The 12,995-nt window shown below is 34.0% G+C and overlaps 1 protein-coding gene across 1 annotated transcript in view; it reads left to right on the forward strand.

Moving 5' to 3' along the window:
• DMD (dystrophin) overlaps positions 1-12,995 on the forward strand; it is a 2,077,064-nt gene that overhangs the window by 738,934 nt on the left and 1,325,135 nt on the right. Inside the window, exon 22 of the mRNA XM_021677947.1 lies at positions 11,432-11,577. Coding sequence (XP_021533622.1) covers positions 11,432-11,577 — 146 coding nt within the window. The remainder of the gene's footprint in view (positions 1-11,431; positions 11,578-12,995) is intronic.

Raw genomic sequence — 12,995 nt, forward strand, 5'->3', positions numbered from 1 at the left:
ATATATATATATATATATATATATATATATATATATATATATATATAAGATTATAGAGTAAATTTGGATTTTAAGACATTAAGATAAAAATATTTTAAAAAAATGTCTTTCCCAAATTTGTTATGAGAAGCACAAGAACATGTATTTGTTTTCTACTAGAACTTTAATTAGTTGGAAAACATGTTTTTTGACTACTTCTCTTTGTAAATATCCAAATAATTTACCAAATCGTAATGTTTCTAAAATGAGTATAGTGATATACATGAAACGTTCTCTGTTTTCCTGGTTTTTAAACTTTGATTTCTTGGTGAGGTCATGGAATGAACTGAATAAAGCAAAAGATAAGTGCTTTTTTTTTTTTTTTCCTTTTACTTTAAAGTTGTTTTTGCTGAGGGGTTTATTTTCCTGGTAGGACATCAGGTAATACAACTTCACGGTGATGTCAGCTCCCTCTAGTGGATTTCAGTATACTTGTGGCTGGGTGTCTATAAAATCAACTGGGGAAAAGATTATGACTGTCCTAAATTTTCAAACATTGACCTGTTTAACATTAATGCATTTCTCTTGTCATAAAATCTGTAAACTTCCCTTAAAATCAAGTACACGTTAATGGTTATATTGTAACTGCTGTGCAAAGGAGCTTATTCACTAAAAAATTATTTTAATTTACACGTACCTATTATTATGTTAAGGTTCAACATTTTTCCTCTTTATTTCAAAAACGTTCAGAATGTTGATGTTTGTTGACAGCTGAGCTTTGATTATGATACTACAATATAAATAGATGATATATACTTACTATCTATATAGAGCCATCAATCTGCCCATCTATATTATCATGTCTTTTCTTTTATCTTTTATACATATGATGATCACAAAACTGTCAAACATTTTCACTTCATTGATTTATAAATAAAATGCCCTCGGGGCACCTGGATGGCTCAGTCGTTAAGCGTCTGCCTTCGGCTCAGCTCATGATCCCAGGGTCTTGGGATCAAGCCTTGCATCGGGCTCCCTGCTCTGCGGGAAGCCTGCTTCTCCCTCTCCCACTCCCCCTGCTTGTGTTCCCTCTCTCACTGTCTCTCTCTCTGTCAAATAAATAAAATCTTTAAGAAAAATGTCCTCCAGGGCGCCTGGGTGGCTCAGTCGTTAAGCGTCTGCCTTCGGCTCAGGTCATGATCCCGGGGTCCCGGGATCGAGTCCCACATCGGGCTCCCTGCTCAGCGGGAAGCCTGCTTCTCCCTCTCCCACTCCCCCTGCTTGTGTTCCTGCTCTCGCTATCTCGCTCTCTGTCAAATAAATAAAAAAATCTTTAAAAAAAAAAAAAAAAAGGAAAAATGTCCTCCCTTAACTTTATTTACCAAAACATCTTTACCAATTTTACTCACTCTTTTGGAAATCTTATCTTGATAATTAATAATTATTAATTTAAAATGGATTATATATGAATTATAAGTTATATAATTTATATGTGCATGTATAACTTATGGGTTATATATGTACACTATATATAAATTATATGTATATGATTATATACATATCAATTATAATTGAATTATATATTTTATATATTTTATATTATAAATTTATATATGTACCTTAATATATTATGTATTGATATATAAATATTATATACCTCTATATAAAAGGCAAATAAAAAATTCACCATATCAAGTCATATTATAGTTCAGTTTGTTAATTAATCATTATTTCCAAAGAATTTTTACATATGTATGCTTTACTCCCAAACTGGCATGGGGGAGTAAATCTGATTTCTTGTATTACTCCACAGTACTTTGAACATATTAAGTATTCAGCAAATAAGAGCTAACACAAGGGGTGGTAATCCATTCTGACTTTCAACTCTTCTTTCCTTTTTTTTCTTTACTAGTATTCTCACAATGAAACAAAAACTTGATTTTTAAATGTACTTTGAGTAGTGAAAATTGGTCTAAGGATTTGCTGCTTGGTACCTGGCAGAGATGTTATGAAAAAATAATATTGAAAGATAAAATGCATTCTATATTCATAGTGATTTTTAGTCTATAAATAAATCTTTCATATAAATTATCTTTCTTAGTCCTCACAGAGCAATCCTTTAAGAATGTTTTATTATCACGTGTCACAAGTGACCTCATGGAGCTTGAATAACTGAAAGGATGAATATTAGATTGTATAAGAACTAGCAAGTATACATGGATGTTTGTAGTGACATTATTCATGATAACCAAAAAGTGGAAGCAACTCAAATTCCCATCAGCTGATGAGTACAGAAAGAAAATGGGCCTCTCTATACAATGAAATATTATTCAATAATAAAGTGTAATGAAGCACCAATACTTGCTACAGCATGGATAGACCTTAAAAAGATGCTAAAGAAAGAAGCCAGCTGCAAAAGACCATATGTTATATAATTCCATTTATAGGAAATGGTCAAAACTGACACACCTAGAAAGACAGAATGTAGATTAATGATTGCCCGGGGCTAGAAGATTGAGAGAGTAGAATTGTCTCCCAAAACAATTGCAAGGGACCTTTTCTAGAAACTGCAAACCAGAAGGACTATGCTCTTATTTAGAGGAATATAGAAAAAAGAGCACATGGCTTGTTACAGGTGATCTCTTATTTTAACAAGAAAGGTTTTAAATGTACTTCTTACCTGTAAATATGAAAACAAAACTTGTGCTATAGTTTGGATTTATTTCAATTGGAAGTATAAGTCATGTTGAAAAATAATTATTAGGGATTTGTTTAGTTTTGCAGAAACTGGAGGAAGTGACTACATTAGCTATGACAAAACAAGCGGGTTTTTCCCCCCATTAAAGTTCAGAAGGATTTTCATTTGTTCTACAACCTTAGATTTCTGGCCTAGTACTGTCTTTTTTAAGAAAAAATTGCTGGCAGACTGAACATAATTTACAAAATGTGATAAGAACATGAAACATGAGATCTACCCTCCTAAATTTTTTAGTGCACAGTAGACTATTAACTTTAAGCACAATGTTGTCCAGCAGATCTCTAGAAATTAACTCTTGCATGACTAAAATTTTATACCTGATAAACAGCAACTCCCCATTTCCCCTTCCCTCTCACCTGGGCACCCACCATTCTATTCTCTGCTTCTAGGAGTTTGATCCTGTTAGGTACCTCATAGAGTAGAATCATGTGGTATTTGTCCTTCTGTGACTGGTTTATTTCATTTAGCATAATGTATTCCAGTTCTTCCCTATTGTTGCATATGGCAGGACTTTCCTATTTTTTAAGGTTGAATGATATTCTATTGTGTGTATACACCACATTTTCTTTTTCCATTTACCCATTGATAGACATTTAGTTTCTTTCCATATCTTGGCTATTGTGAATAATGCTGCAATAAACATGAGACTATAGATACCTCTTCAAGATCCCGATTTCAGTTCTTTTGGATATGTCCCCAGACGTGGCATTGCTGGATTGTATGGTAGTTCTAATTTGTAATTTTTTGAGGAACCTTTATACTGTTTCCTCTAGCAGCTGCACCATTTTGTATTTCTACAAATGGTGGCGAGTTCCAATTTTTCTACATTCTCAGCAGTACTTGTTATCTTTTATTACTTTTTGATAATAGCCACCCCAGCAAGTGTAGGGTGATCTCATTGTAGTTTTGATATGCATATTTCTCATAATTAGTGATGTTGAACATCTTTTCATATATCTGTTTTCATTTGTGTGTCATCTTTGGAGAAATGTCTATTTAAGCCCTTTGCCTATTGTTTTAGTCAGATTATTTTTTTTCTGTTGAGTTGTAGGAGTTCCTTATATATTTTAAATGGTAACCTCTAATCATTTACGTGGTTTACATTTATTTTCTCCCATTCTGTAGGTTGTTGTTTTATTCTGTTGTTTCCTTTGCTGTACAGAAACTTTTTAGTTTCACCTGGTCCCATTTATTTTTATGTCAAATCCAAGCAGTCATTTCAAGACCAATGTTAAGAAGCATTCTCCCTGTGTTTCATTCTAGGAGTTTTATGGTTACAGTTTTTCAGTTAAGGTTTTAATCTGTTTCAAGTTGATTTTTATATGTGGTGTAAGATAAGGGCAGCCTGCCTAACCCGTGATTTTTTTAAAAGATTTTATTTATTTATTTATTTATTTGTCAGAGAGAGAGAGAAAGAGAGGAGCAGAGGGACAGGGAGAAGCAGACCCCCCACTGAGCAGGGAGCCAAACGTGGGGCTCGATCCCAGGACCCTGGGATCATGATCTGAGCTGAAGGCAGACGCTTAACTGAGCCACCCAGGTGCCCCACTAGTTGAAATTTCTAAAAGAATTTCAGCTGAGGAAATTCAGTAATCTGATACATAATTTTGAAAGCTCTAACTATTATGTTAGCCTCTAGCTGGTTTGTGAGAATCAAGTAGAAAGGTCTGAGTGGAAGCTGGGAGACGGGAAATTGTTGCTATGTATATAGGCCTAACCTTAGACCAGAGTTGTGATAAGGAATATAAAGGAAAGTGGAGGCAGCCCTTGAAGAGGTGATGATCTGAGGAGGAGTGGTAGGAGACACTCTCACAAAATGACAGGGAGTAACTTGTGCTTCCTATAGGGATAATTCACAAAAATTTTAGGGCAACGAGCAGAAAATGATCTCTGTGGCCATAATTTCAAACACTGTGGTTAGTTCCTGCTAAGATGCTGATCCAATGTGAAGATGCTGAGATGAGGAAGGGAAACAAAAGTTGTCTTGATCTAACTATTCTAGAGCCAGGTCAGAAAATTTAATGTGCTTTTATATTTAAGTAAAGAATTATTTTATTCTAAGAAACAATCTATATTGCCTGGCTCTTGAACTCCAGAAAAAAATTATGAAAAACTGTAAATGGCTCTTTTTATTCTGTTTTTTTCATTGATACCTCAACATCAAGCATAACAGACATATTTGTTTAAGCTAGCTCTGTGCTTTATACCTTGAGGTTCAAGGAATGCTCCTTGACCTTGAGAATCTTGGGGAATATGCTAAATGCCAAGTAGAGCATAAAAAATTAAAAGATTTATATTTAAAAAAAATGATTTACTAGGACTTCTTGAAGATAGGATTACTGAACTAATAGGGCCAATTTTAGAAAATAATGTGGAAAGGGGGAAATGCAGCAAACCCCCCCAAAACTGATATTGTAATAAATAGTTGAATAGTGTAGTAGTTTATACTTACACAAACTTGGGTAGAAAATTGTGAGAAAAAAGTGGAGAATGAATCCGTTATTCAAGCAGTGACTATTAGGGCATTGCTTCTGAAAAAGACCCAGATTTCAACTGATTCCTTGGACACATGGCTTTTAAAAAAATTCTCAGGTGATCTTAGATAAAATTCTCATAAACCCATCTATTTTGCTCATATCAGAGCACCTAGGGCCTTTGTGGGAATGGAACTTGAGTAGCAGGGACTTGTAGCAGGAGTAGCATAAACACAAAGGCTTGAATAAAGTGATAGATTTTGGGTGAAGGATTTATGATGATGAGAAACTAGGCTGAAAAGTTGATTGACTTCCAACATCAAATGTCCTTGAGTGTCAAGCTAAGGTGTTAACTTCTGTGTTGGCGTTGGAAATTCAAATCTCCATACTCAAAATTCCTTACTTTTCTCAGTCTTTTAAGGACAATTTCTAGTATGTTAATCATCATATACTGTGGGTCCTTGGGTCCCTTCTTCCTTCCGAACATCTTCTGCCAGTGTTAATACTGTAAAGAAATACTTGTTCTCTGCCATGGTTGATGCCATTTAATAAGGTTTGGAGTTGCAGAAAAAGATCTTTGTTGATTACACTGTTTTGTTGTCATTCTATTAACGATGAGGGATGGGGGAAAAGTTGGAATCTACTTGGTATGGAATAAAAAGAAGGATAGCTTCAATATGAGCATTTCCCAAAATAGATTTATCAAAAAAGTAGAAAGTGCTGTTAGTTAAGTTTCTACACACACACACACACACACACACTTACTTCATATATTAAGCCCTCACTGATTTCTACTTATAAATGATGACAAATTCAAGTTAGAGCCAACTTCATATTCACAGCAGATGTTTCAATGTTTTAAAATGCTGTCACTATTTACAGACTATGAACATATATACTCTTTCTTTCCCCAAATGGATTATTTCCCGCAGCTTCTACATAAGCTCATCCACTCTAAATAGAATGTGAGCCATATACATAATTTAAAATTTTCTAGTGACTGTATTAAACAAGAAAGAGATGAAAGTAATTTTAATTGTGTATTTTATTTAAATACATCCAAATAATATTTTGACAAAGAATCAAAATTAAAAATTATAGGGATTTTTTACATTATTTTTGTACTAAGTCTTCAAAATCTGGTGTGTGTTTACATGTGCACAACATCTCAGTTCATACTGACCACATTTCAGGTGCTCAATGGACATGTGTCGCTAGTGGCTACCATATTGGGTAACACAGTTCAATATTCCTTCTCTCTACTCCATCATTTTTGTGACAGTTAAGTACTTTTACTTTCCCTGAGTGGTTTTAATTTGGGGGGTGGGGAGAGAGAGAGAGTTGTGATTTTTTTTTTAAAAAGGTGCCATATATAACCTAGTTACATATAACAAAACACTAGGAGTCCTTCACTAGTATTCTCAGGTATGTCTGATTTAAATGAGATAAACTGGGTGGCTATAATCACTTTTCAGCTACTACAAGGTAAGTCATGTTGGCTAGTGAATGTTTTTTTACATCTAGAAGGAAGCTATATGAATAAAGGTATCCTTGGCTTTAATTTTATGTTGTAAACAAAAAAGTCATGTATTTTATCTGCAGTCCAGACCTACCCTCTAAGTCCTGGGTCCTTATGTCCAACTACTACTCCCTTGCCTTTCCAGTTAAATATCTCAAGGCATTGCAAACCCAGTGAATCCCAAGAAGATAAACTCTTGATGGGCAACTCTGCAACCAACAACCATTTCCTCTTTGGCCCCTCCAATATCATAGACAAGAACCAAGATCTATGTAGTTGTATAATCAGGAACCTTGGAATCATCCTTGCTATTCCCTGTACCTCACTCACTTCCTTTCCTGTTTCCATTCAGTCTCTCAGCCTATGCAATTTTATATCCAAAATAGTTCTCAAATCCAAATTTCTTTTCATATTCCATGTCATCATGTTAGTCTAGGCTACTGTGGTTTCTTGCCTGGACCACTAATTTGCCTTCCCTTCATCAATTCTAGACACTGAGAAGTCTATTTTCTATGCTTCAGCCAGAATGATTTTTCTTACAGAAAATCTAATCGTGACACTTCTTTACGTACTACATATGATGACTTTCTTTTGCTCTTAGTTTAAAGGTACCTAAAATGCTCTGCCTAATATGAGCGTTGCCTATGTACAGTCACAGCCTGATTCATGCTTATTTTCTCCCTACTTCATATTGACCTTTCAGTTCCTGAAAATGACATTATATTCCCTACCTCAGAGCTCTACGTATTCTCCCAAAAGGCCTAGCATAGCTAATTCTTACTCTTCCATATCTTTTCTCAAAAGATAATTTTTATGAGCTCCCAGTCTGCATATGATATTATTTTTTTTAAAGATTTTATTTATTTGACAGAGAGAACATGAGAGAGGGAACACAAGCAAGGGGAGTGGGAGAGGGAGAAGCAGGCTTCCCGCCAAGCAGGGAGCCCGATGCGGGGCTCGATCCCAGGACCCTGGGATCATGACCTGAGCCGAAGGCAGACGCTTAATGACTGAGCCACTAAGGCACCCCTATATATGATGTTCTTAATATTTAATGTCATATCACTCTATTTTTCTTTTATAAAATTAATTACAATAATCAAAACTATATTAGAATATTATCTGTCTCCATGAGTAAAGTGTGAAATCAGTGAATGCAGGGACTCTGTTCTCTTAATTATTGCATCCTTAAAATATATCCCAGAGGCTGAAATTGACAATAAATAGTTGAAATAATAAATGATATATAGTATAGTAAATATATACATATATCTCTCTTATTTGTATGTATGGGTACACAAATAGAGAGGTATAAACATTTTTTTAATGCAATGGTGGTCATATTTCCATAGAAACACAAAGTAACATTCCTGGTTAGGATATAATAAAAATTGTTGTTCTATCAATTGTTCTGTTCCAAAATGATACAATTGTGAACATGATTTTGTGGTTTTTCAAAAGAATTCCAGAAGAAAACCAAAACGTGTGTGCATACTGTTTGTACTATGAGATTCAATACATACATTTTCTTTACTGTTTGTTAATTTTTCACCAAACTAACACCTTGTAAATTTACAAATGAATTACGTCAGAAAAAAATTGCAATTAAAGAAAGTCTACCTTAGTAGTCTAGAAATCATGAAGTGAGAAAAGGAGATGAGGAATAAACAAAGTCAATTTAAGCTACTCAGTGTTTAGAAACTTCCATGGGGATTAGAAAGATTTAATAGATGGGTTAAGAAGAATGTCTAAATTCTCCAGGTAGATTCTTTCTCCTCTTGTTCACATTTTGGGCTTCACCAAATACTGGTTTTCTCCTGTGTTTCTGGCAAAGGCATTCTTTCTGTGTGTGTGCTCAGGGTTACACTTTCCAACATTTAGTTACTCATTCAACAAATACTGATTTCTTGCATGACACTGTACTGGTCACTGGGGATACATCACCAAGCTAAAACCACATGCTTTTTGCTGTCATGCTTGTAAATTGGGGAAAGATGCAGCCATTAATCATAAAATCAAGCTCGTATTTTTATAATTATAATTTGAGATGAGTGCTTGAACAGAAAAGGCCAAGGCCAAGGCTCTGCTACTAAGAAAACTTACCCAGGCTGGGAAGGTCATCAAAGATTTCCTTGAGAATGTACTGCTTAACACAGAAGCCAGAGGATGAATAGGAGTTAATAAGACTAGGGGGGGTAGTAAGTGATGGCTAGTTAAGAATCTTAGCAGAGAAGTCTTTTCTTCCTGGAGCACAGAAGGGAGTGGGTGATGAAAGATCAGTCTGGAGAGGTGGATAGTCTAGGGGGCCTTATATGAGCCATGGGTGATGATTCTACAAAAATGAAACAGTATTGATAAATACTATGCTGTGGTATCTCATTGTGGTTTTGATTTGGATTTCCCTGATGCCAAGTGATGTTGAGCATTTTTTCATGTATCTTTTGGCCATTTAGATGTCTTCTTTGGAGAAATGTCTGTTCATATCTTCTGCCCATCTCGAGATTGGATTATTTGTTCTTCGGGTGTTGAGTTCTGAGAAGTTCTCTATAGATTTTAAATACCAGCCCTTTATCTGATATGTCATTCGCAAATATCTTCTCCCATTCCGTAGGTTGCCTTTTAGTTTTGTCGACTGTTTCCTTTGCAGAAGCTTTTTATCTTGATGAAGTCCCAGTAGTTCATTTTTGCCTTGGTTTCCCTTGCCTTTGGAGACGTGTCTAAGACGTGTGAGATACAACATACTTCTTGATTATTTTAGAAGTCCTATGCCTTCTCTCAGAATGGGGGGAAGCTTGGCTTAGTTCTCAGTGGGAGGACTTTATGTCTTGCCCCTGAATACAGATTAGAAGCAGTTATACAGAAAAACATCAACAATTCAGAGACAGAAATGGTTAACTTTTTATTATACAGAAGGAAGCTAAAGAAGGGAGAATATAAGCAGGACCTCCTCTAGAATGGAGGCAGACTTGAGGGTGATATTAGAGCCCATTGGGTAGCTATTACCATAGCTCTTCAGATAAAAGTATTTCCTGATTGACGAACCTACATGTGGGCAATGAGGTAGCTAGTTCAGAAACTATGGACTTGGTAGGTGTTCTTTCAGTTCTAGCTCCTCCCCAATGCTATCCATCTGTGAAACACCTAGAGTGTTTACTCAGGATCCAGATAGCAAAGGAAGAAAGATACCCAAACATTCTGAATCAAAAGATGGAACAAGAATTCCATCCATACAATATGTCCACATGTAATGGTGGTCTGAATCTTCAATACTTTATCATGATTTTAAGGGGAACCTGAGACTTTATGTAATGTAAATTATTCATTGAATAATTCAAAGTAATGCATACTTTGTTAATATTATCTCTAAATTAATGAAAAAAGTATCAAATCATGATTATTTCCTAAGTTCTAGCTAGAATTATATTGGTTAATATAGCAAAAATATATCAAATTTATTAATCATTTAGAATGTTTCAGTGTTTATCTTTTTTCTGGATTTGAGAGATTTTGATTTTATGTTGGTCTGTGCTAAAAAGCTAAGGGTTCTTTAATTATGGCATCTATCTATCTATCTATCTATCTATCTATCTATCTATCTGTCATCTTCCTTCTTCCTTCCCTACCTCAATCTGTAATAAGATGGATGCTGACTGAGTTTTGGGCAATCTATAATACTATAACATCTCATAAATTAACTGTTTTATACTTCTACCATGCTCATGTTACCTTATCACTTTATTGATAAGCTGACAAATCTGAAAATTTTTATTTCTTCTCATTTAATGCAGGTACAGTTATAACTGTGTAAACAATTACAGTTGTGTTAAGTATATAAACACATATATTCACATATGGTTTAAAGTTTGTGTATACCTACATGTATACACACACACACACACACACATTGTACTTAATGTATTTTTCTGTCCCTAATTTATACCTATATATATATATTAGGGAAAGTGTACTGTTGATTAGTGGTTTTGACTTTGAAACCAGACAAACCTGGTTTAAAATCCTGACTCTACTATTTACTAGGTTCTTGAGTGTGAGCAGATTAGTTGGCTTTTTTTGTAGCCTCAGTTTCCTCGACTGTAAATGAGAATAAAAATGCTTATCTCACAGGTGTATTGTAAGAATTGAGAATGATAATATGGGTAATCATTATTAGAGTCTCTGATACATACTAAATATGCAGAATTTTTTTAGTGAGATAAGTGACATGATATAAATTAAAATATCAACTGCTGTGGGTAATGATACTATTTTCTGCAAAGGCAAATGCTAGCACACAAAGAGTATCCTTCAAAGTCAGTATACATGAACTCTCCTTGGTTTCTCTAAGTACCATCTCTGTTACCATGGGCACATTACTTAGCCTCTATGTTTTGTCATTTCCTTCCCTTAAAAAAAATGACTTTAACAACAATAACCTTGCGAGTCTGATGTGAGGATTCAGTGTAGTGTGTGTGTGTGTGTGTGTGTGTGTGTGTGTGCATAATTTCTCTCAAAATATCATACATGTAGTAGTGAGATTTTATTTTCAAGATCATCATCACATTCTACTCTGTATCTTCACATTTTCACAACTTGTTAATATTTGTAATTAGCAGTGTGATTTAGTTTGCTGACAACTTAGGAAAACATAATGACAAAGTTTAAAATAATGAAATGATTCTCTTCTTTTGCCTTTTGATAAAGTTTTTGACACTTTGCCACCCATGCGCTACCAGGAGACCATGAGTACCATCCTGACATGGATCCAGCAGTCAGAAACCAAACTCTCTATACCTCAGGTCACTGTCACTGAATATGACATCATGGAACAGAGACTGGGAGAGTTACAGGTCTGTGAATATCTGTATGTCTTAAACAATACAGGGCAGATCTCATCTATCAAGCAGTCACATTGGCGTGACCTTTATTTTTTACATTGGTGTAATGTGAAAATAATAGAAATAAAATAATCATGGCAAGTATGATAGTTTACCAGTTGCAAAAGTGAAGATAAGATTTAAAAAATGTAATCTTTTATGCATTTGTGCCTTGTCTCCATAAGACAAAACCTCTATCTTTGAAGAAAATGATATGGTCTATGTCTGAAGTATATTCTTTCTCATTTCGTATGTGTTTTCAGACAATTATTTTGATTATTAGAAAAGTTGTGGTATTATTCCCCCCTCCTTTGCTTGCTAATTTATAACTCCTTTCACATTTCCAAACACAAAGTGGTAAAATCTGTGTAGTTATAAAATAAATTTTAAACATTAGCCTTATGTAATGTCATAATTAATTTTTTGAGTTCTATTAGCTACATTTTTAGCAGCTTTATATCACATAATAGAAAATACTAATATGGTAAATGAAAGAAATAATTTGTAAGAGATTTCAGAATACTTTTCCTACTAATTCTGAAAAGCTTGTGCTTTATATCCCATCACATTTTATTTTTTAGGTCAAGAAAGCATTTATTAATTATATTTAGGAGCTGAGATAGGTCTACATTTTGAGAATTAAGAAAAAAAATAAAAATTTAACTTTTATATTAAGAGTTCTTTTTCAAGAATTAAATATTATTTCTTAAAGTTATGTTAGAACTATTTCTTCAAAGAAATCTCCATTTAAACATTCTTCAGTATCTATTGCCCTATTTAGACTGACTGTTTCTCTACTAACACATCAAGCAACCTGTAACTGTTTGATCTGGTTTTTTTATGTTGTTTTTAATACTTGGAATGATTCTAAAATTTACTTTGAAGAATATGTGACTGAATAGAACTATAAGCTTAAAAAGAGTACAAAGAATACAGCAACTAGAGGAGTGGATTGAGTATACACAAAATGGTGTATAGATGAGTAGAAGAGTATACTTCTACTGAAGAAACATTGAAGAGAAAAATTACTTACAAATATTATTGAGAAATTGTATTAAGTAGCCAAGAAAATGTGGTTGGAACTTTGTGTCAAATGTTATACCAAAACAAAATACCACATATATTAAAAAGTTCAAAAACATTTTAATAAGCACAGATTTTGGAGAAATTTTTAAGTAAAATATTTAAAAACATGTAAGAGAGAAGCACACAAATCAATGGATAAAATTACAAACATGGTAAAAATACCAGACAATATAAAAGAAAGATGAGACCAAGGAAAAATTTTGTCTGAGTAAGGGAGAGAGTCATTAATAAGGAAGTCACAAAGAGAGACATAAACAGCCATTAAACCTATGAAAAATTTTAACTCAAATTGTAAAGGATAAGGT

This window comes from Neomonachus schauinslandi, chromosome X (assembly GCF_002201575.2).
Source record: "Neomonachus schauinslandi chromosome X, ASM220157v2, whole genome shotgun sequence".
Taxonomy (NCBI): Eukaryota; Metazoa; Chordata; class Mammalia; order Carnivora; family Phocidae; genus Neomonachus; species Neomonachus schauinslandi.